At 44.3% G+C, this 24,896-nt stretch overlaps 2 protein-coding genes across 4 annotated transcripts in view; one reads left to right on the top strand and one right to left on the bottom strand.

The window, feature by feature from the left end:
• The window catches only part of macrod2 (mono-ADP ribosylhydrolase 2), a gene marked incomplete at its 3' end in the record, with an annotated part of 1,170,384 nt that overhangs the window by 983,778 nt on the left and 161,710 nt on the right, over positions 1-24,896 (bottom strand). The window lies entirely within an intron of this gene.
• On the top strand, positions 7,612-24,291 carry flrt3 (fibronectin leucine rich transmembrane 3). Of its 3 annotated transcripts, XM_041889510.2 has the most exons (4): positions 7,612-7,934; positions 16,974-17,133; positions 17,810-17,915; positions 20,889-24,291. In XM_041889510.2, the coding sequence occupies exon 4, from the start codon at positions 20,945-20,947 to the stop codon at positions 22,910-22,912; it is 1,968 nt and encodes a 655-aa protein (XP_041745444.1). In that variant the 5' UTR covers positions 7,612-7,934; positions 16,974-17,133; positions 17,810-17,915; positions 20,889-20,944; the 3' UTR covers positions 22,913-24,291. The 3 variants fall into 3 exon arrangements, with proteins under 3 accessions (XP_041745444.1, XP_041745453.1, XP_041745436.1); XM_041889519.2 differs by lacking the exon at positions 16,974-17,133; XM_041889502.2 differs by lacking the exons at positions 7,612-7,934; positions 16,974-17,133; positions 17,810-17,915 and adding an exon at positions 17,953-18,073.

Below are 24,896 nucleotides of genomic sequence, written 5' to 3' on the forward strand. Positions count from 1 at the left end.
GATGTCATTATTACCTGTCCATCTCTAACTACCTACCTCGTCACTGTTTCCTGTTTCCTTTGATATCTTATACCGCCATCTGCTCCTCATCTGCTGTCTGATGGTGACACAGACCTGATTGGACTGGACACACACACACACACACACACAGACCTGCCTGAACTAAACTTCTTACCAGATCTGGGTTGAAATACTGTGAAATAATTTCAAATACTTTATGGCACAATGGAATCAATCAAAAATGTACTTTTCTGTTGCTTCCCTCACTCTGATCGGTTCGGAACGGGTCTAGTTGTCCTCAGGTCCGTTCGGAACGGGTCTAGTTGTCCTCAGGTCCATTTGGAACGGGTCTAGTTGTCCTCAGGTCCATTTGGAACGGGTCTAGTTGTCCTCAGGTCCGTTCGGAACGGGTCTAGTTGTCCTCAGGTCCATTCGGAACGGATCTCTATATTATTGTTGTTAATTAATGCATATCGGGTCCGGATGGGAAAGCCCCAGGTCTATTTCGGAACTGGTCCCACTTTATGGACCTATGAAAGCCTCTAGTGTGGAAAGGTAGTTTTGTTGGACCATCTGCTGCCAAAACAGAACCCACTCAGACAGACAAAGCAGCATGGACCACTTCATGTTTCTGTTTCTCTCCCTCTCTCTAGCCTCTTTACACAGCGGGAAATCGATGATGGAAAAACTACTTCTGGTGCTGCTTGGAATTCCCACTAAGGAAGAGGATGGTCTGTCCTTGTGTGGTGACTGTTTAGGTTTTTAACGGTAATCATATTGGGCCAGGTGTCGCTGCTCACAGCTCCCGAGGGGTATGGGGGTGAAGGGTCGGAGAGGATTTCTCAAGGAAGGTGAGAGGAGGTCAGTGCTGGACATCCTGGTGTGATCCTGGGTGCCAGACCAGAGCAGCCCCCTAGCTCCTGTGTCTGACCTGACCCCCAAAACCAGCTTCCTTTCCTAAATCTACCTCTACCTTCAGCCCTGCCTAATCTGTCTGAGTGTGTGTGTGTGCGTGCCCCTGGGCCTGTCCCATCCGTCTGTCAGCGTGTGCTGATTGAGCCACTCTCAGACAGACAAAGAGCCTCCCCTGAAGGACCCAGAGGACCAGTGGTGTCCAGTTACTGTTATCTCAACACCAGGGGGAAGTCTGCTGTCCTCAGTACACACACAGCTGCCCTGTCCTGTCCACCTCTTGTTTGGGCGAGGGGTAGGGGCTCCCCTGTCTTTCCCAAGGATGCAATTGACTTCTTTATCTGTTCATCTCAACCATCTCAGTGTGTTTTGACAACAGACATCTTTGAAGGGCCCTCATGACCCTCTTCCACCCAGTTAGAGGAGAGGGGGGCAGCATAGCTAAGTTTATTAAACCACTTGATTCTGCTAAGTACGGTCTGGAGTGGTTTTTGACTGGGTCGACAACAGAACAACAGGTTTAGTGTGGAGGTCTGGAGGACATGATGTTACTATGGAGGCAGGTCTCTCTCTCTCTCTCTCGCTCTCTAATGTTACCAACAAGCCATCAGACTGTAGTGTCATGTGTTTCTCTATGTAGTGTTACCAAACCAGCTATCAGACAATTGATTAGATGTAGTCAGCTGTTGTGACTGCTAGATACAACAGCACGAGGCTGACGTGCCATCCTGTCCCACTTACCATAAATAGCCTTTTATTGGTACAGTATATAGAGTGTAGCCTGATCCCAGATCTGTGACAATGGGAGTTGGCAATACAACACAAACAGATCGGGGACCAGGACAGTTTTGAGAGTGCGAGAGAGAGAGAGAGAGAGCGAGAGAGAGAGAGAGAGAGAGAGAGAGAGAGAGAGAGAGAGAGAGAGAGAGAGAGACGGTCAGGAGAGGAGAGACCTGCCTCCATAGCAACATCATGTCCTCCAGACCTCCACACTAAACCTGTTGTTCTGTTGTCGACCCAGTCAAAAACCACTCCAGACCGTACTTAGCAGAATCAAGTGGTTTAATAAACGTAGCTATGCTGCTGAGATCGTTGTGTAAAAGACAAAGGCCTGAAAACTGCTCTGGGGCGTAGGGTAAGACGACAGAGTGATTTTCTTTCTTTTCTGGCCTCTGTCTTTATTCTTTGCTCCGACTGGAATACATTATGAGAGATAGTAGCGTTGGGTTCCCGGCTTTCCGGTGGTTTTGAACCCGTGCCAAATTAACGGGAACACGCATAATAGCCTGCTGCCAAAAACTGTCTTTGTTTTTCATTTACCTTGTCCTTCATTTGCATATTAATTCACTATGGAGTGATCAACAGTTATCCCTGTACTGCTAGCCTCTCATCCTCTCCTGTCCGAATGCAGAGCGATAGAGAGACCTTCATGGCCAAACGTAGGTGTATGGTTGAGATGGTGTCCTTCACAGAAGGCCAGGGCCAGACATAGGTGTGTGTGGGTGGTTGAGTGGGTCTGTATACATGTGTGAATGTACAGGATGTTTCTATTTGAATGGGAGAGTATTCCTTATTTGCATGCGGCGAGATGTAAGAGCCAGAACAAGATGTTCCAAGGACTTCCCTGTATCAGTTAGCTAGTTCTGAGAAAACTCAGAGGTGTGTGTGTATAGACAGTATACAGTGAGCTCCAGAAGTATCGGGACAGTGACATTTTTGTTGTTGTTTTGGCTCTGTACTCCAGCACTTTGGATTTGAAATGATACAATGAATATGAGGTTAAAGTGCAGACTGTCAGCTTTCATTTGAGCATATTGCATTCCATATAGGAGGAACCGTTTAGAAATTACAGCACTTTTTGTACATAGCCCTCCTGTTTTCAGGGGACCAAAAGTATTGGGACAAATTCACTTATATGTGTGTTAAAGTGGTCACAAGTTTAGTATTTGGTTCCATATTCCAAGCACGCAATGATTACATCAACTTGTGACTCTACAAACTTGTTGGATGCATTTGCAGTTTGTTTTGGTTGTGTTTTAGATTATGTTGTGCTCAATAGAAATGAATGGTAAATAATGTATTGTGATATTTTGGAGTCACATTTATTGTAAATAAGAATAGAATATGTTTCTAAACACTTCTACATTAATGTGGATGCTACCATGATTACGAATAATCCTGAATTAATCTTGAATAATGATGAGTGAGAAAGTTACAGACGCAAAAATATCATAGCCCCAAGAACAGCGGCGGAGAAGATGGCTGCCGTTTTACAGCCCTCTAACCATTTGTACTATTATGTGTGTTTTTCCGCGTTATTTGTAATTTATTTTGTACATAGTGTTTCTGCCATCGTCTCTTATAACCAAAAAGAGCTTCTGGATATCAGGACAGTGATTACTCACCTCGTATTGGACGAAGATTTTTTCTTCAACGAGGCGGCCGCGAAGGATATCATACAGACACCCGACAAGGCCCAAATCCCCGTCATTCGCGTGAGGAAGAGACGGAGATATCGTGGACGTAGATCGGGGTGCCTTGTAAGGATCCGACGGCGAGCGAGTAAACTGCCTCTTCCATCAATCCTATTAGACAATCTTCAATCATTGGATAACAAATTGGATGACCTAAGATTACGGTTATCCTACCAACGGGACATTAAAAACTGTAATATCTTATGTTTGACCGAGTCGTGGCTGAACGACGACATGGATAACATACAGCTAGCGGGCTATACGCTACATCGGCAGGAGAGAACGGCTGACTCCGGTAAGACAAGGGGTGGCGGTCTGTGTATATTTGTAAACAACAGCTGGTGCACAAAATCAAATACTAAGGAAGTCTCGAGGTTTTGCTCGCCTGAGGTAGAGTATCTTATGATAAGCTGTAGACCACACTATTTACCAAGAGAGTTTTCATCTATATTTTTCATAGCTGTCTATTTACCACCACAAACCAATGCTGGCATTAAGATTGCACTGAATGAGTTGTACAAGGCCATAAATCAACAGGAAAACGCTCATCCAGATGCAGCGCTCCTAGTGGCCGGGGACTTTAATGCAGGGAAACTTAAATCCGTTCTACCTAATTTCTACCAGCATGTTAAATGTGCAACCAGAGGAAAAAAACTCTAGACCACCTTTACTCCACACACAGAGACGCGTACAAAGCTCTCCCTCGCCCTCCATTTGGAAAATCTGACCATAACTCTATCCTCCTGTTTCCTGCTTATAAGCAAAAACTAAAGCAGGAAGCACCAGTGACTCGGTTAATAAAAAAGTGGTCAGATGACGCAGATGCTAAGCTACAGGACTGTTTTGCTAGCACAGACTGGAACATGTTCAGGGATTCTTCAGACAGCATTGAGGAGTACACCACATCAGTCACTGGCTTCATCAATAAGTGCATCGATGATGTCGTCCCCACAGTGACCGTACGTACATACCCCAACCAGAAGCCATGGATTACAGGAAACATCCGCACTGAGCTAAAGGGTAGAGCTGCCGCTTTCAAGGAAAGGGACTCTAACCCGGACGCTTATAAGAAATCCCGCTATGCCCTCCGACGAACCATCAAACAGGCAAAGAGTCAATACAGGACTAAGATTGAATCGTACTACACTGGCTCTGACGCTCGTCGGATGTGGCAGGGCTTGAAAACTATTACAGACTACAAAGGGAAGCACAGCCGCGAGCTGCCCAGTGACACAAGCCTACCAGAAGAGCTAAACCACTTATATGCTCGCTTCGAGGCAAGCAACACTGAAGCATGCATGAGAGCACCAGCTGTTCCGGATGACTATGTGATCACGCTCTCCGTAGCCGATGTGAGTAAGACTTTTAAGCAGGTCAACATTCACAAGGCCGCAGGGCCAGACGGATTACCAGGACGTGTACTCCGAGCATGTGCTGACCAACTGGCAAGTGTCTTCACTGACATTTTCAACATGTCCCTGACTGAGTCTGTAATACCAACATGTTTCAAGCAGACCACCATAGTCCCTGTGCCCAAGGACTCTAAGATAACCTGCCTAAATGACTACCAACCCGTAGCACTGACGTCTGTAGCCATGAAGTGCTTTGAAAGGCTGGTCATGGCTCACATCAACAGCATTATCCCAGAAACCCTAGACCCACTCCAATTTGCATACCGCCCCAACAGATCCACAGATGATGCAATCTCTATTGCACTCCACACTGCCCTTTCCCACCTGGACAAGAGGAACACCTACGTGAGAATGCTATTCATTGACTACAGCTCAGCATTCAACACCATAGTGCCCTCTAAGCTCATCACTAAGCTAAGGATCCTGGGACTAAACACCTCCCTCTGCAACTGGATCCTGGACTTCCTGACGGGCCGCCCCCAGGTGGTAAGGGTAGGTAACAACACATCTGCCACACTGATCCTCAACACGGGGGCCCCTCAGGGGTGCGTGCTCAGTCCCCTCCTGTACTCTCTGTTCACCCATGACTGCATGGCCAGGCACGACTCCAACACCATCATTAAGTTTGCCGACGACACAACAGTGGTAGGCCTGATCACCGGCAACGATGAGACAGCCTATAGGGAGGAGGTCAGAGACCTGGCCGTGTGGTGCCAGGACAACAACCTCTCCCTCAACGTGACCAAGACAAAGGAGATGATTGTGGACTACAGGAAAAAAGAGGACTGAGCACGCCCCCATTCTCATCGACGGGGCTGTAGTGGAACAGGTTGAGAGCTTCAAGTTCCTTGGTGTCCACATCACCAACGAACTATCATGGTCCAAACACTCCAAGACAGTCGTGAAGAGGGCACGACAAAGCCTATTCCCCCTCAGGAGACTGAAAAGATTTGGCATGGGTCCTCAGATCCTCAAAAAATTATACAGCTGCACCATCGAGAGCATCCTGACTGGTTGCATCACCGCCTGGTATGGCAACTGCTTGGCCTCCGACCGCAAGGCACTACAGAGGGTAGTGCGGACGGCCCAGTACATCACTGGGGCCAAGCTTCCTGCCATCCAGGACCTCTATACCAGGCGGTGTCAGAGGAAGGCCCTCAAAATTGTCAAAGACTCCAGCCACCCTAGTCATAGACTGTTCTCTCTGCTACCGCACGGCAAGCGGTACCAGAGTGCCAAGTCTAGGTCCAAAAGACTTCTCAACAGCTTCTACCACCAAGCCATAAGACTCCTGAACAGCTAATCATGGCTACCCAGACTATTTGCACTGCCCCCCCACCCCATCCTTTTTACGCTGCTGCTACTCTGTTAATTATTTATGCGAGTCACTTTAACTCTACCCACATGTACATATTACTTCAACTACCTCAACTAGCCGGTGCCCCCACACATTGACTCTGCACCGGTACCCCCCTGTATATATAGCCTCCCTACTGTTATTTTATTTTACTTCTGCTCTTTTTTTCTCAACACTTTTTTTGTTGTTGTTTTATTTTTACTTTTTTTGTTAAAAATAAATGCACTTTGGTTAAGGGCTGTAAGTAAGCATTTCACTGTAATGTCTGCACCTGTTGTATTCGGCGCATGTGACCAATACAATTTGATTTGATTTGATTTGACATGCTAACGTCTCAGCATTACAATAACAGGGCAGGTTAGCATTTTTTGGGGGGGTATGATAAGTTCACCTGATATGGATGACAATACCCTCAAATTAAAGCTGACAGTCTGCACTTTAACCTCATATTCATTGTATCATTTCAAATCCAAAGTGCTGGAGTACAGAGCCAAAACAACAACAAAAGGTGTCACTGTCCCGATACTTCTGGAGCTCACTGTGTATTCAGTTAGCCGGAGGGGAAATGTGCTGGGGCTAGGTACGAGGCAGGGCACAGTGTGTACTGGGTCATCTCTGCAGCAGAACACACACACACACTGACACACACACAGACACATACATGGTCCTGGGTCATCTCTGCGGCAGAACACAGACATGGCCTGGGTCAGCTCCGCAGCAGAACCTCTACTAACAGGCTGACTCACTGCTGCTGTGCAGTACCAGAGTGCACACCCTCAGTTTGGATTCATTTAGACATGAAACACAACTCTAAACAGGGTGGAAGCAGAGCCAGAAGCAGAACAGAAAAACTCACAGAGACTCAGGTGTGTGTGGCAGAGGCACAAAACACAGTGTGCTAAATATATGCATCACATGAGCACACACCCACACACACAGACTCGTCACACACCCCTTTCACCTACACGTGCAGCTTTCACAAAAACACACACAACCGTTATTTGACCGAAACACACTCCTCTCTTTCTAGTTTTTGCCCAGTGCTTTATTACTTTGTACTGATACACATAAAAACAGCAACAGATATCCCATATTTGCCATAGAGAAGAATAATCTCCTTCTCTCTCTCCATCCCTCTCTTCCTCTTTATCTAGCTTTATAACAACCCACATTTCCTTCCTCTCCCTCCCACTGCCAGGGCTCTCGTTTCCTCTCCTTTGCGAACCGCATCATCTTCTCACTGCTGTTTACCGCTACACACACATCGCATACGATAGGCTCAGAATGTCCAATCTCTTTCTTCTACTCCGCCTAGCGGCCTCACACAACACTACGCCCTGAACCACTCAGACAGAGAGAGAGAGAGAGAGAGGGGAAAGCGCGAGCGAGGCCCCTCCCCCAGATGACATCTATCTATCTAGCTCTATTGAAGCTCTGGAGGCTGATGTAAGTTCACACTTGTAGTGCGCTCTGCCCAAGCGATCTGTCCTGCCATTCCTGGGCTCTTTACCACATCCAGCAGACTTGAGTGTGTATGTGGTGTGTGTTTGAGGACCAATAAACACACACCAGACCAGTACTGCTGCTACAGCTTCAGACAGGCTACAGAACTGATACCAGAGCTATACTGTAGCATTCGGTTGGTGTTCAAGACTGGGCTTTTTGGATCTGAAGATATTCTCTATCCTCCGTGTTTTGGATTGGAATATATTCTATTTTACAGACTGCTTTTCTAGGGAGGATATTTATTTAGTATTTACTTCTTAGTTCATTCAGGAGGTAAGTGTATTATGTGTTGTGCTGAAGTTCTATTGCATTTCTCTTTTCCTGTATCCCCCCTTTTTCTAAAGAAGGAATTAAAAAAGTGAGTAGATTTGAAGGAATCTATTTCTGGTTATTTCAAATGAGGACAGCTGCATACATTTTCTATCATCAATAATTCTGCAGCTCTGGGTGTATGCCTTGTCACTAGACTATAGGTTTTCTTTCAGAATCAAATGTAAATGTAATCTCTTTTTGGGTTGATGGTGAGAGAGTATGAGGTGATTTACAACAAATAACAGAAACAAATTAATGCATGTGGTTTTACAGGCCATAATTCAACCACACAGCTCACAACAGCAAAATCAAGTTAGTTCTGAAAATAGTTGAGAATTATTCAGAATATAGAGCACTAGATAAAAAACACAAAAAAACATAGATTATTCCTTAATATTCTTAATTTTCTAGTCACTTTCCAATACACAAGGCTCCTTTGCTAGACGTGTGTCTCTTGCCAAATGCGTAGTTTCTCCGATGGGTAGACGAGACGTTCCAATAGAAACCAGCGGCTTGCAGCTCAATTTTACCTCTGGCGGCAATGCAGCCTTTTCCTCCGTGTCTGTCTGTCCCTCTCCCCGCATTGCAAGTAGTCCTACCAGCCACGAAGACGGAGTACCGCAATGACGCTCCGCTAGCTCGTTCATACGGCTGACTGACTAGACTGATCCGAATAAATACACTCTTTATCCAAACCCTCTCAACTCCTCAGCGGAGGGAAGCAACAGGGACCGCGGAGTTATCTTTCTATCCCTTATTGACTACGATATCTTTCAAATTCCAAACTGATAGCCTACTGAGGGATACAGAGGGCGCAGAGATAATGGAATGAATCGTGGAGATATAACTGCATAAAAGACAAATACTACACTGTAACATTTTACAGTGGTATATCTGGGAAGAATGAGCGGTCTAAGCATCTGCCACTCTTAGAAAAAAGGGTTCCAAAAGGGTTCTTCGGCTGTCCCCATAGGATAACCCTTTTTGGTTCCAGGTAGAACTCTTTTTGATTCCAGGTAGAACTCTTTTGGGTTTCATGTAGAACCCTCCGTGGAAAGGGTTCTACATGGAACCAAAAAGGGTTCTTCAAAGGGTTATCATATGGGGCCTGCCGAAGAACCATTTTAGGTTCTAGATAGCATCTTTTTTTCTAAGAGTGCAGCCTAGCAAGCTTCGGAGGAGCTGGAAGACACCCCAGTGAGTGTATGAAATTACGATGCTGATCGGGTAGAGAGGGAGAGCGGAGGTTTGTCACCGAGGGCAGCTTAAGCTGGTGGGAAAACTCCGCTAAATGCAGCTCTCACAACCGGTGGGAGTTTGTCTCCCTCTACTCTCCTCTCCCACCGCCACAACAAGCTCAGCGACATAGATCAACTCGCCTTTTTAATTTAGACATTTTTGGGAGGGAATTTTCCATGTGCGTTTTCACTACAAAGGGGTTAGAGGTAGCCCCGAAGCAAGCTGCGTTTCTATGTGTGGTGTATTCTTTCTGTGTGCGCAATAAACATACAGGCTCCTCTCCCTCTCCGCATGCCATAGCCACATACCCGGAGCGTGCTCACATTTTGCAGTGAATCTCTCTCTAGTCTACCAGCTTCCTAAAACAACGCACCGATTTCCACGCCAACCCTATGCAATTGAGTCAGTTATGTTCGTATAATACGTCATAAAATAGATAGTGATAAGCTAGAGGAAACATCATAACCCGTTCATGCGCCAATCACTTATCTCTTAAGATAATGACCTATAGTCTTTATCCATAAGAGTACAGAAGCAGAAAAAGAAGCGCGGTTTGGTTCGATGATAACACCAGCATTATCTGATAGAGCCGATTATATATAATCGGTTTAACAGGTCTCCATAAAACAGATTCCCACACTAATGTTAAGCCTATGATCAACTTACTGTAGCTTGTCTATAGAGGATGCGTAGTCAGTGTGAATGAAAGTCCAGTCTTAATTGGCATTCTCTCTTTATCCTACCAATGATCAAAATAATGATACTGACTATTTATCTAATAATATCAAATAGGCCTATCTAATATTACCACAAGGTTACTGAACTGCGCATTAGGCCTACTAAATAATCAGGTTTTCTTACTTTTTAAAAAACTGCATTGTTGATTAAGGGCTTGTAAGTAAGCATTTCACGTTAAGGTCTACTGTATTCAGCGCATGTGACGAGTAAAATTTGATTTGATTTGTATTGCCTATTTATCTATGATCAAAAACCTAACATTCTTTGAAAAAAAAGTTGCTATCTAGAACCTAAAAGGGTTCTTCAGCTGTCTCCATAGGAGAACCCTTTGAATAACCCTTTTTGGTTCCAGGTATAACACTTTTGGTTCCAGTTAGAACCTTTCCACAGAGGGTTTTACATGGAACCCAAAAGGGTTCTACCTGGAACCAAAAAGGGTTCTCCGATGGGGACAGCCGAAGAACCCTTTTGGAACCCTTTTTTCTAAGAGTGTAGCATGAACACTGCTACTGGAAACAGAGGGTGTTTTGTTTCCTCTCCTGTGATCAAAGGTGTTGTTATAGGGACATACCTTATGTGTGTATTGAGGACTTGGTTATTTGCTAACATCTAGGGCAGCAAGCCACATGACGGTGTAGTAGGGCTATAGGCCTATGGGGGGATGAAATTAACTCAGCCATTGATCTTGGTGAAATGGTGTTTAAGGCCCAATCCACTATTCGTGACACAATTCACATTAGAAACAACAGGACATCAAAACGACATGTCTAGGCCTATAGTTTCAATATACAAACTGATTACACATATAAAAGGAAGTTCTTGAAAGGTAACTTTACTGTAATACCCAACGGATTAAAACAAAATGGTAGCTATAGGCCGATAACTGAAAAACAACGGACATCACAAGATAATGTCTGATTCCAATAGGCTACACCAGAGCATTCTATTTAGCAATACACTGCTCCGGGCTACACTAATGAAAGCAAGTCTTAATCACTGATAAAACAAAACAAAATGGCTACTAGCTTTTGACAAATAGCCTGGTCTGTTTACATCAGTCTGTCAGTCAGGCAGGGTAGGGGGACAGAGCTACCCTATTGTTCTGCTGTGTGGACCGCCCTAGGGCATAGTCACTGGTCAATTGGATTTCACAGGGAAGAATCTCTTTAACTGGATTAGATCAGTCTAGTAGGCTAACCAGGTCACTACAGACATGTGTTTATCTAGACAAAGGACGGAGAATAATATGATAACATCTTTTGTTGCCTTCTTAACTTTTACTTTTTAAACTAAGTAATGATTAGAAATAGATAGTCCCTTTACATCACATTCAACCACATACATGTCTCATCTACTAGACAAAGATATGACAATAGCCAAAAAATAAAACTGTTTATATTTTTTGCTTTAACTTTTTATTTTGACTAAACTGAGGCGGTAATTTTTAGAATTAGATAGGCCCTTTACAGTATTTCTAAATCCAATCAATTATTCTCTACATTTGTAATCGTATTCTCAACATTTAGGCCTAATTCAATTCTATCCATCATTAATGAAACAATAAGGCTATTTTTAATCACCAATTCCAATCCCACCAGAATGAAATCACTAATTATACTGAGAGATAAAGAGAATGTAGTGAAGAGAAATGTAAAAGGCAAGAAAGAAAATGAGCTTTTCTCACAAAGCACCCCAATTCCATTCATTTGCTTGAGTCAAATATGTGAGAGTTAACATGGAATGTAGGCTAAAGGGCCTACAGTATGCCTGCTGTCCTTTAGAACAGTAGTAACCCCCATACCTTGACAGGGGTTCTGTTAGCCGATTACAACCTAGACAGCCAAGCACCAGTCCATAGATAGTGTGTGTTGGTGTGTGTCTGCCTCACACACACACACACACACACACACACACACACACACACACACACACACACACACACACACACACAAGGCTGGTTCCTAAATCTTGCAGTGCCTACCACCCCCGTGTGGTAAAAAGCATGCAGCTGCTGCAGCAACAGAACAATCTGTCCTTCCTTTCAGAGCGTTACAATGGAGAGACCCCCGTCTACCACAGACCTCTCTCTCGCGCTCTCTCTGTCCCTCTCTCTATCTCACTCTCTCTTCTATAGACCACCCTTCATCCCCAGACCCCTATCCCCTCTCTCTCTTTCCTCTATAGCCCCAAATGGTCTGGTAACAGCGTCGTTGTTCATCCCATCTAACAGATAACAACAGAAAGGAGGTTACGCACCAAACCTAAATCCCTGAAACTATGATAGATTCTCTTTCTGAAACACGGCCTGCCTGTCTGTGTCCCTGTCCCTCACTGTGAATTCAGATGCATTCATGAATGTTCTTTTGTGTCTATGCACCCCAGTAGCTTCACAGTAGGCCCTATGCGGCCCTCCTCACTCACACTCTCTCGCTTTCTCTTTCTCTAACAATTACTTAGAATAGTGACAAATGGAGACAGTTGGCAAAGGTGCCTGGGGGTACAGTAAAATAATCTATTATTTATCCTAAAGAATAACAAATATTTCCCTCTGAAATCAAAGCCAGAAGCGGAAGGGAAACAAAATAAAAACACTAACTGACAGCAAGGGGAAACATCAATAGAAGGTATAACCTACAGGCTACATTCTAAAACAAATGAAACTGGGAATTCTAATTCTAAATTATATGGTTGTTGTATTTCCTTTTGCCTAAAATGGATATCTATCTTCCAAGATGTTAAATGCAAGACTCAGCCTCACTTCTAAGCTTACAAGTTGATGACCAACCAACAGTATTTCCATTGTATGCTATGTATGTAGTTGCAATCTATCTATAACTATGTTGTGATCTAAAATAAATAAATTACAACACGTACAAATACAGCATTGATTTCCCTATGGAGAACTATACAGTGATTTAAATTCATTCCAAAACTCATGAATATTTAACCACAGAAACTTTGGTAATTTTAACTGTTTCCTCTAATAATTTAGTCCATGTAATTTTATCACTTACTTTGTAAAGAAACTAAAAATACATTTTAATCTAAAATACTTCTTCACAGCCATGAAATTATTTCCAAAATGCTTCAGTTTTCTCAAATCTCTTTATTTCTCTCTGGGATCTGTGTCCAGAGGGCATAAAGTCTTAGGCCCTTGGCTGTGTCTCAAATGGCACTACAGATGTAGGATCTTAATTTGAGACAGTTTGCTACAGCAGAAAAATATAGGAAATGTGAATTATTATGTGGATTATAATTAATGGACATTTTTGTAGGGGTAGATAAATTTTTTGCAAGGGAAAATTAAATCTGAAATTTCAAAGTGGAAATTACAAACTTCCGAAGCCTTTTTAAACCTAAAATACACTACCAGGGTGATCAAATTAAGATCCTACATCTGTATATTCCAAATATGGTGCACAAATTTTGACCAGGGGTCATAGGGCTCTAGTGCACTATATAGGGAATGGGTTACCATTTGGGATGCAGGACTTCTAGACTTAAAGTGCACTTAGGTGTGTTGATCTCTCTTGCTGTGGCTATAATCTATCACTGTCCTGTGGTGTTGTGTCAGTCTCTCATGTTCTCTTTCCCTCCGCTAGCTGAAAGTGTGTGTGTGTGTGTGTGTCGACACACAATCATACTAATTTTGCTAGTCCACATTCAGTGGAGCGGAAGCCGGTTATGGAGGTTTAGAAAAATCTCCTGCCGTCTACAGGAGGAGCTTATTAGGACAATAGGGAGAGACATCCATCACCCAAAACCCCTGCACCCTTTTCCACCTCACATCGCTGTTAAAAACATTGGTGTGTGTGTTGGGGCAGAAGGGGATGTGTGTGTGTGTGTGTGTGTTGGGGAAGAAGGGGATGTGTGTGTGTGTGTTGGGGAAGAAGGGGATGTGTGTGTGTGTGTGTGTGTTGGGGAAGAAGGGGATGTGTGTGTGTGTGTGTGTGGGGAAGAAGGGGATGTGTGTGTGTGTGTTGGGGAAGAAGGGGATGTGTGTGTGTGTTGGGGAAGAAGGGGATATGTGTGTGTGTGTGTGTGTTGGGGAAGAAGGGGATGTGTATGTGTGTGTGTTGGGGAAGAAGGGGATGTGTGTGTGTGTGTGTGTGTGTGTTGGGGAAGAAGGGGATGTGTGTGTGTGTGTGTGTGTGTGTTGGGGATGTGTGTGTGTGTGTGTGTGTTGGGGAAGAAGGGGATGTGTGTGTGTGTGTTGGGGAAGAAGGGGATGTGTGTGTGTGTGTTGGGGAAGAAGGGGATATGTGTGTGTGTGTGTGTGTCTATAGATCAAAACAAACTATACAGTATAAAAACAAAGCTCTACAAAATGAATGAATTAAAATATGAGAACACCATTAAAACGATTGACCAAACCATTTTAACATCTAATCCAAATCCACTCAGTGGACATCTCCCAGAGTAGAGGGCCCTCATGCTTGTCTTGTAATGAACAATAGAATGAAGCCACTCCGGTGAGAAACCCGATAAGTGTGGCAAAAGGCAGCCAAGAAGCAAACCAGCCAACCAGGCCAGGGACTCAAGCTGTCTGCACTAACCGTGAAGGATAGCCCCTACTTGGTTCAGAGAGGAACACTACCCGACAGCACACCACAAAAAAAGTCTCCCACCTCAGGACCCTCCCTGCCACAATAATATTAAACGGACCACACCACCAAAACAAACACCACCTCCCTACCTCAGCCAGAACTCTAACCTATTCCCAAAACTCTCACAATAATAGCAACTCTTTTTTTAAAAGGGACTCTAGGTTCAGTGCATCATGCAAAATAAATGTTGGGTCTTTCCCCTGTGCACATGGACTTGCGTCAGTCTTACATTAGTAACAAGTCACCAGTTCCTTTCACTGTGGGCTGGACACTGAGTCAGAGGCAGTCATCATGTTAGGGTGAGACTGGGTGACAAGCCAGGAAGGCTGCTCCATGATATTAATCAGCATACGTATTCAAATAAAGTAAAATAACTTGTCTCCGTCTCTCTCTGTGAGAGAAACACATCATTACAACACATAATGACATTTGAAATGTCTTTATTATTTTGGAACTTTTGTGAGTGTAATGTTTACTGTTAATTTTTTATGGTTTATTTCACTTTTGTTTATTATCTATTTCACTTGCTTTGGCAATGTAAACATATGTTTCCCATGCAAATAAAGCCCTTTACATTGAATTGAAATTGAAATTGAATTAAGAGAGAGAGTGGTGTGTCAGTGGGTGTGTGTGTGTGTCTGTGTGGTTTGGTTATTCTGTGTCCCCATGTGGGAAATGTCCCCACGAGCGAGAATTTTCCTTGTTTTATTATCCTTGTGGGGACGTTGGGGGATTTTTGGTCCCCACAAGGATAATAAAACCAGGAAAATTCTCGCTCGTGGGGACATTTCCCACATCCCCATGAGGACAAAGGCTATTTTAAGCTTAGGGGTTAGGTTAAGGGTTACAATTAGGGTTAGGGTTCGGGGTTAGGAGTTATGTTTTGGGTTAGGGTAAGGGTTAGGTTTAGGGTTAGGGAAAATAGGATTTTGAATTTTAGGTCACCACGAGGATAGAAGAACAAAACGAGAGAGAGAGAGAGAGAGAGAGAGAGAGAGAGAGATGGAGAGAGAGAGTGTCTGTGAGGGAGGGATGGAAGGAGGGGGGGTGAAGGTAAGGGCGTAGGGTATTGGTGGGACACAGGTGGGGTGGCTGGCCCAGTTGTATTCATGAGCATTTCAAAAAAGCTTAATCTCACATGTACATTTCTGAGCAGCGTGAACAGAAGAGGGAGTTTCATTTCACTCAGGAGCGAGAGAGGCCGCCTTAGGGGCGTGTTGCCCTGGTCATAGCTTCAGTCTAGAAAGGACCGCTTCTCTTTTCTGAGAACAGAGCAGATTGCATTCTTTAATCTTAGTCAGAAACTCAGAGGCCAGGTGTGTGTCCCAAATGGCACCCTATTCCCTACATAGTGCACTACTTTTTGAAAAAGTAGTGCACTATATAGGGAATAGGGTGTCGTTTATGAAGCAGAATGAAGCATCAGCCCTGGTTGAAAAACGAGGCAAGTGAACTGAGCAAGACAGGAGGGAACAAGAGGGAAACATCCCACTGGCTTTGTATCAGGGGTCTAGATCACTGACGCTTTTCGTATGCAAAGAAAAGATGGGGGGTTTGGGGGTGCTGGGGTGGAGGGGCTGATATTAGGGCTGTGGGGGGGCGTAAAGGGCAACGCACACAATCACAGTTGAGTAAGCTGCTAGGGGGGAGAAAATTTTATTATTTTTTAAAATACAAATCCACAGTGAACACAGCGGTTAATCTGGGTCTCACCAACTATGTCCACTATCAAAGAGAAGCAGCACAGGCTTTTCTCCCAGGCTAATTCAGGCAAAGCAAAATAAATCCCCCTGATATACAGATACATTTAATAAGCTTTAGGGGCTCTGTCTCAGTCTCAACTCCCATAAGCAAACCCATCTCATCCCGGCTAGTGTTCATACCATTAAAACACTGGCTGGAATTAAACCTGCAGAGTGATAGATCAAACATGTGTGTGCTATTGATAGATACTATATTCCTCAAGATTTAGCCTATACAGAGATTTAAAATAGAATAAATAGCATCTTCACAACCTCTTCTCTGTTAAGATATTTCTGAATCCGCCTTTCATTGATTCTGAATTTCCCTACAGCATTGTCCTCTATAATTACAAAAAGAGATGCATTGTTGAGCGAGAAGGGAGGAAGAAGGAGTTCAACAGACAGAGGTAGACTTAATGGCACCATGCTGCGTGTCTCTTTGGATTTAGGTCAGCCAGCAAGCCATATGACATCCATTAACCTCGAAAGTTGCGTCTCAAATGGCCCCCTATTCCCTATAAAGTGCATTACTTTTGACCAGGGACGTTTCCCAATGATTTCCCTTCACTCCTCCATACTTACAGACACTGTATGTCTGACAGATAATACATTGATTGCTAATTGCCTATGGATTTTAAATAACGTTGATCTCTGTCTCTTTGGCTGTTTTTCAGAGAACCAACCAACGCGGAATAGTGTGGGTACAGGAATAGAAGCAGGACACAGCATGGTCCAGAGAGTAGGTGTATGACCGTAAGGGAACAAGCTACTAGGAGCCTGGGCCTGGGAGGAGCGATCCTACCATTGTCCTGTCGTCCACGGGTCTCCTGAGGAGTACGTACCACTCTGTTACTGGGGTATCTAGAACTTCCCCAGCCTTGGATTCATGTACCACAGGCTCACAGAGGGAAAACGGCATTGTGGGTTTGCTGCAGGGCTGGAGTACATAAGTGATACAGCCCTGGAGTGAGTCTTTGGAAGCAGGGTTGGTGTTGGCATTGCTCAGTCCAGCTTTGGTTCTTCTTTTCTTTTCTATGGCGAGCCTGCTGGAATTACCCTCCCTTTCCTGAGAGGACCTAACCTCGGCTGCAGTTTCAAGTCTCTTCCCTAAGAGGAGGGGGCCTCTATGTAACACTAAGATATCTCATTTGAGGTTATTGGAGTTGCTGAGCTAAGTTGGACGATACAAGGGCTCTACCACTACTACTACAACCATTGGGACATTCCTTTTTAATATTACCACCCAAAATATTGTGCTTTTGAGAGGAGAAAGACTGCAGCTTTGTCTTTGAGTTTGAGTGGAGATGCTTTTTTTACTGGCTTATCTTCCATGGCAAAACCTTTGATGGCCTGAGAGGCCTGAGCAGGCTGACAACACAAGAGGAGGGTCAGCGAACAAACACGGATCAGTTTAGTTCAAACACACTGACCCGGGTCACAATATAACCAAGGCTACAACCAAAGACCTTCTCTCTCGTACTACACTAATACACTTTTCCTTTCTGAAAAGGATTCATAGGAAAGATTTCAACATACATCTTCATCTTCATCTGCTGGATCGGGAAAGGATTCTTGGGTGGCTGCAGAAGGATTATTTACGGATCCTTTTAAATCAGGTATGACAGCTATGATTGGATGTTGGCTGTGGCTTCTTTACGCCTCACTGACCAAACCAAGGTTTCTAATAATGGTGTGTGTGTGTGTGTGTGTTTGTGTGTGTGTGTGTGTGTGTGTGTGTGTTTGTGTTTTCTAATGAGACGTGGTGGAAGGAGAGGTCAGTACATGAATGCTTAATTAAAGTAATAAATCAGTACTTGTCTAATTAAAAGGGAAACCACACTTCACTGGTCATAGTACAGTGAGGGAAAAAAGTATTTGATCCCCTGCTGATTTTGTACGTTTGCCCACTGACAAAGACATGATCAGTCTATAATTTTTATGGTAGGTTTATTTGAACAGTGAGAGACAGAATAACAACAAAAAAATCCAGAAAAACACATGTCAAAAATGTTATTAATTGATTTGCATTTTAATGAGGGAAATAAGTATTTGACCCCTCTGCAAAACATGACTTAGTACTTGGTGTCAAAACCCTTGTTGGAAATCACAGAGGTCAGACGTTTCTTGTAGTTGGCCACCAGGTTTGCACACATCTCAGGAGGGATTTTGTCCCACTCCTCTTTGCAGATCTTCTCCAAGTCATTAAGGTTTCGAGGCTGACGTTTGGCAACTCGAACCTTCAGCTCCCTCCACATATTGTATATGGGATTAAGGTCTGGAGACTGGCTAGGCCACTCCAGGACTTTAATGTGCTTCTTCTTGAACCACTCCTTTGTTGCCTTGGCCGTGTGTTTTGGGTCATTGTCATGCTGGAGTACCCATCCACGACCCATTTTCAATGCCCTGGCTGAGGGAAGGAGGTTCTCACCCAAGATTTGACGGTACATGGCCCCGTCCATCGTCCCTTTGATGCGGTGAAGTTGTCCTGTCCCCTTAGCAGAAAAACACCCCCAAAGCATAATGTTTCCACCTCCATGTTTGACGGTGGGGATGGTGTTCTTGGGGTCATAGGCAGCATTCCTCCTCCTCCAAACACGGCGAGTTGAGTTGATGCCAAAGAGCTCGATTTTGGTCTCATCTGACCAAAACACTTTCACCCAGTTCTCCTCTGAATCATTCAGATGTTCATTGGCAAACTTCAGACGGGCATGTATATGTGCTTCTTGAGCAGGGGGACCTTGCGGGCGCTGCAGGATTTCAGTCCTTATAATATAATAATAATAATATGCCATTTAGCAGACGCTTTTATCCAAAGCGACTTACAGTCATGCGTGCATACATTTTTTGTGTATGGGTGGTCCCGGGGATCGAACCCACTACCTTGGCGTTACAAGCGCCGTGCTCTACCAGCTGAGCTACGGCGTAGTGTGTTACCAATTGTTTTCTTGGTGACTATGGTCCCAGCTGCCTTGAGATCATTGACAAGATCCTCCCGTGTAGTTCTGGGCTGATTCCTCACCGTTCTCATGATCTTTGCAACTCCACGAGGTGAGATCTTGCATGGAGCCCCAGGCCGAGGGAGATTGACAGTTCTTTTGTGTTTCTTCCATTTGCGAATAATCGCACCAACTGTTGTCACCTTCTCACCAAGCTGCTTGGCGATGGTCTTGTAGCCCATTCCAGCCTTGTGTAGGTCTACAATCTTGTCCCTGACATCCTTGGAGAGCACTTTGGTCTTGGCCATGGTGGAGAGTTTGGAATCTGATTGATTGATTGCTTCTGTGGACAGGTTTCTTTTATACAGGTAACAAGCTGAGATTAGGAGCACTCCCTTTAAGATTGTGCTCCTAATCTCAGCTCGTTACCTGTATAAAAGACACCTGGGAGCCAGAAATCTTTCTGATTGAGAGGGGGTCAAATACTTATTTCCCTCATTAAAATGCAAATCAATTTATAACATTGTATAAACTAAAGGAGAAAGACAGACAAGCAGTTTGCACCTACTGTTTTGCCATATTGATTTGAGGTCATGAACTCTTGTTGTTGCAGTGCTAGTTAAGAAATAGTTTGTTGTTTCCATGGTGTTTGTGGCTGTATATAGAGGAACAGCACGTGACAGCTTTTACTTACAGATATACTGCTGTGCTAAAAGGTAACTTAAATATGATTATTCATGCACTATTAACTGCTCTAAATCAGCTACTGCTACCAGTCAGAGCCAATCACTGAACAGTTCAGCCATGTAGTGAGTGAATGGATGACTGATGAGTGCAGCTCAGTTCGGTTTACACCGTTCCACATAGGGTATTGAGTCTGCAAAGCACTGCCACTGCTACCTAGGAATCTGACCAACAATGCAAAGAATCTCCCTCAGAAGACTGAAATTGTTATTAGTTGAGGAATATTTTCTCCTTTAGTTTCAGTAAATAGAAATGTTTCTACCACACCTTGTGAGCTCTAGGCCAGATTAATGTAAGAATGTGAATGTAGGAGAGAGAGAGAGAAAGAGAGAGACGTTTTCACAACAGTTCATTAACAAGGCCTGACTTTGTTCACGCACACAACCCCCCCACCCCCCACCACACACTAGCAGTGATGAAAGGCAGCCTTGAGAAAGATACAGAAACGTGTAAAACAGCCAAGGCCAAGCTATTACCTTTTACAAGCTAAAGCCCAAGCACAGGGATCGAATTCAGCAGAGAGCCCAGATGTTAAAGGATTTTCTTATATACAAAAAAGAAATGAGGAAAAGGGAAAAACATTGTAAACTTATGAAGTTTCTAAAGTCTTATGGGAATGTATGTGCTATATGTGTTCCCTGAAAACAGCCCTTTGCACTCAAAGTAGTTTTAGCCTCGCTAGTTGCTTTAATTTGTTTTCTGTGATTGGCAAATCGTAATAGTAACAATTTATATCAATTGAATAGTCTGCATAGGGCCTACAAACCGTATCTAATATTGCAGAGCGTTTATTGCGGAAAGAGCTTGAGGCAGCACAATTCAAGCAAACAGCAATTATTAGAAACAAGGATGTTGGCTTCCCTTTAAAGGCCTTGTGCATTAACTTTACCCTTCTGTCTCCTCCCCAAGGGTTCCTGCGTGATCACACTGCCAGACTACACCAGACGCCACAACCTCGAAACAAGATGACCGCCCAATGCAAGAACTTCCTCCTCTTCCTGACCAGAGTAGGACTACTCTTGGGTCTGGCTAACCCACTGGTGACCTCCGCCTCCTGCCCCTCGGCCTGCCGGTGTGATGGGACCTTCATCTACTGTAATGATCGAGGCCTCACCTCTATTCCTACCGGCATTCCGCTGGATGCTACTGTACTCTTCCTCCAAAACAACAGGATCAAGAGCGCCGGCATCCCCACCGATCTGAAGAGGCTAAGCAATGTTGAGAAGATCTATCTGTACTGTAATAATCTGGACGAGTTCCCCCAAAACCTGCCGATAGGAGTCAAAGAGCTGCATCTACAGGAGAATAATATTCGGATGATTACGCATGCGTCGCTGGGTCAGATCCCACTGATCGAGGAGCTACACCTGGATGATAACTCCGTCTCGGCGGTTAGCATCGAGGACGGAGCGTTCAGGGACAGCAACCACCTGAGACTACTCTTTCTGTCCAGGAACCATCTGAGCACCATCCCGTCCGGCCTTCCGCAGACCATCGAGGAGCTGCGCTTCGACGACAACCGCATCTCGTCGATATCGGAGGCGTCCCTCCAGGACCTGATCAACCTAAAGAGACTCGTCCTGGACGGGAACCTGCTCAACAACCGTGGCATCGGCGAGATGGCCTTCATCAACCTGATTAATCTCACCGAGCTGTCCCTGGTGAGAAACACCTTGACGTCTCCGCCGGCTAACTTACCGGGAACCAGTCTTGAGAAACTGCAGCTCCAAGACAACCACATCAACCGAGTACCGGCCGGGGCTTTTGCTTTCCTCAGGCAGCTGTATCGACTGGATCTATCGGGCAACAACCTGAGCAGTCTACCTCAGGGAGTGTTCGAAGACCTGGATAACCTCACGCAGCTCCTGCTCCGTAACAACCCATGGCAGTGTACTTGCCGGATGAAGTGGGTGAGAGACTGGTTAAGGTCGCTGCCGACAAAGGTCAACGTTCGAGGGTTTATGTGCCAGGGGCCAGACAAGGTGAAAGGCATGGCTATTAAGGATCTGTCTACTGACTTGTTTGACTGTGGAGGCTCTGACTTGGGCAGGGGCCAGGGGGGCCCTACCTTCGAGACCAGCACCGTCTCTAACACCTTACCCCACTCACATCCACAATGGCCCTCCTTTGTGACTAAAAGACCAGTGGTGAAAATGCCTGAACTGAGTAAAAACCACCGCAGTACTACGACACCATCAGGTAGAAAGATCATCAGGATCAGTGTGAAGTCAAGCAGTGCAGAGACAGTGCACATCTCCTGGAGGGTTTCCGTACCCATGACTGCCCTAAGGCTCAGCTGGTTAAAACTGGGCCACAACCCTTCGTTCGGTTCCATCACGGAGACCATCGTACAGGGGGAGAGGACGGAGTACCTCCTAACAGCTCTAGAACCGGAATCCTCATACAGGATATGCATGGTTCCCATGGAGACTAGCAACATTTACCTGTCAGACGAGACGCCAGTTTGCATAGAGACAGAAACCAGTTCTCTGAAGGCTTACAACCCCACCACGACACTGAACCGCGAGCAGGAAAAGGAGCCTTACAACAATTCCAGTCTGCCTTTAGCCGCGATCATCGGAGGGGCCGTGGCTCTGTTGGCAATGATAATGCTGGCGCTCGTGTGCTGGTACGTGCACAGGAAGGGTTCGCTGTTTTCCAGGAATTGCACCTACAACAAGGGCCGACGGAGGAAGGACGATTACGCAGAGGCGGGGACGAAGAAGGATAACTCAATCTTGGAGATACGAGAGGCCTCTTTTCAGATGATCCCTATACACCCCGTGCCCGTGTCCAAAGAGGAGTTTGTGATACATACGATTTTCCCTCCGAATGGATTGAGTCTGTACAAAAGCCCGCACAGCGAGACCAGTATTAGCAACAGGAGCTACAGAGACAGTGGAATACCTGATTCAGACCACTCCCATTCATGATATTGATAACGCAGGACATTTCATTATAAATGAGTGCGTTCGTTGATGACTTGAAACTAAGTGGCTATAAGACTTTGTTATAAAACACTGGATCTAAAAGACTGAGTGGGAAAGCAATGTTCTTCTGTACATTTGCCCATATAATTTATATTTAAGGACATTTTATGACGAAGAGGAGAACAAACGTGGTTCACATTGCAGATAGTAGTCCCATCACTGAGCCACAGGTCAGTGTATGTTGTAATTAAAACTGCAATTCTATATTTTAGGGGTTTGTAGTAATTTGTACTGTATTTCCTTTGGCTTAAGGTTACCTAACAACCAACTATAAAAAACAAACTCTGTTCTACTGAGATATGATGACTTGTCAACTGTGAAAGTGGGGGTTTTCATTGCTGTGTTGAACAATCAGACTTGTAGAATAAAGCACAGGTCATTCCTTTGACCCTCGTTTTGTGGCTGTTCGGTAAAAAACAAAAAGGCAAAAAATATGATGATTAAAACCAGAGCGAAGCAGCGAGACAGCAGGCGTGTTGCCTTCTTTCTCTGACGAGAGACAAGCAGAGAGTAGTCACCTACATGTACCTAACCAGAGAGACCCAGAGGGGTGTATCTCTTGAAACATGGACTAGATATGGAGGTGTCACGCTTTACATCTTTGCTTTGTTCAGTGTGGGGATTCATTTTGTTTATCTGTTTGGAAAAAACAGAAACAGAGACAGCACAGATAGAACAGGTGTGTGTGTGTGTGTGTGTGTGTGTGTGTGTGTGTGTGTGTGTATGAGTGTCAGTAAGTCCTGTTGGCAACAGCACAGGGCATATGAAGCACACAGACCTTTAGGGGAGGAGAGGAGACCCTCTCCTAAGACATTAACCCAGGCTGACAACCCCCCAATATCTCTATCTGGCTAAACTACAATGGATGCCATTCTCCAGTACCTTGTACCATACGTCATCCAAACGTTGCCCTCAAACATAGCCTAGATATAAACACGGCAAGAAAAAAGGACATAGAGAAAAATTGCTTTCTTTTGAATACAAACTGAGCGTCACAAATTTCCTTGTTTATGATTATAATTATGATTTTGTATTTTTTCCAGATTGAAGACACTACTACTTCTATGTTAACGCAATTTCAAAGTTAATTGTTCTTTACAAAGTTGCTCAGGGATTCTTAAAAGTCGGAACTATTGTCCCATCTTTCAAGAATCCCTGAACTGAAAACCAAAGTGCATTAAATGCTCTTTGGCCAGTCTTGTATGTGCCTTGATCCAATGCTTATTGTATTTAGCTTTTTAAGAAATCAGTGACTTCTTTTCATACACACTTGAATATGAGAAAATATTGGTCATATTGCAGAATAAAAGTGGATAAAAATACCAAGACTGGTCTCTCTTACCTGAAACACTAACAAGACATGTCAAAATCACAATTTGGACCCCATTCTCAGTCTGCATATGAAAAACATTGCAATGCACTCATGTGCTTGACACTTTTGCAAATATGAAACGTCTTGTCTATATGCAGATGTCCTCTTTTACTTTGATCACTCTGTTGTCCTGCGCAGCAGGAAATGCAAATTGTAGTATATTCAAGGTTTAAAAAGGATTCTAAAGTTTGTAATTTCGATTTTAAAGGGTTAGCCTTCATTTATCCTAACAAAAAATATATCAACCCCTACAAAAATGTCCATTAATTATTTCCATATAATAATTCACATTTCCTGTTGTTGCTGGATTATTTTCCTGCTGTCAGAAACTGCTCAAATTAAGACCCTACATCTGTACGAGCAAAGTATACACTCAAACAGAATACATTCTGGTCAATAATAACCACACTGGTTAACTAATAGTGAAACAACAACAGAAGTCCAGGAAGGGAGAGAACATCCTTTGAATGACATCATCCATATACAGACTTCCTAAAAAAGTTTTGGAGGGAAAACGGCAGATTTAGCGCTCACAACTATTACCTATTTTCTGCA

Source organism: Coregonus clupeaformis, chromosome 1 (genome assembly GCF_020615455.1).
Source record: "Coregonus clupeaformis isolate EN_2021a chromosome 1, ASM2061545v1, whole genome shotgun sequence".
Taxonomy (NCBI): Eukaryota; Metazoa; Chordata; class Actinopteri; order Salmoniformes; family Salmonidae; genus Coregonus; species Coregonus clupeaformis.

Excerpts from the sequence above, each read along its gene's own strand:
- flrt3 (XM_041889502.2), top strand. The coding sequence starts at position 18,052 with ATGAGACGTGGTGGAAGGAGAG. Across the intron at positions 18,074-20,888 it reads GAGACGTGGTGGAAGGAGAG|GGTTCCTGCGTGATCACACT; the intron begins GTCAGTACATGA and ends CTCCTCCCCAAG.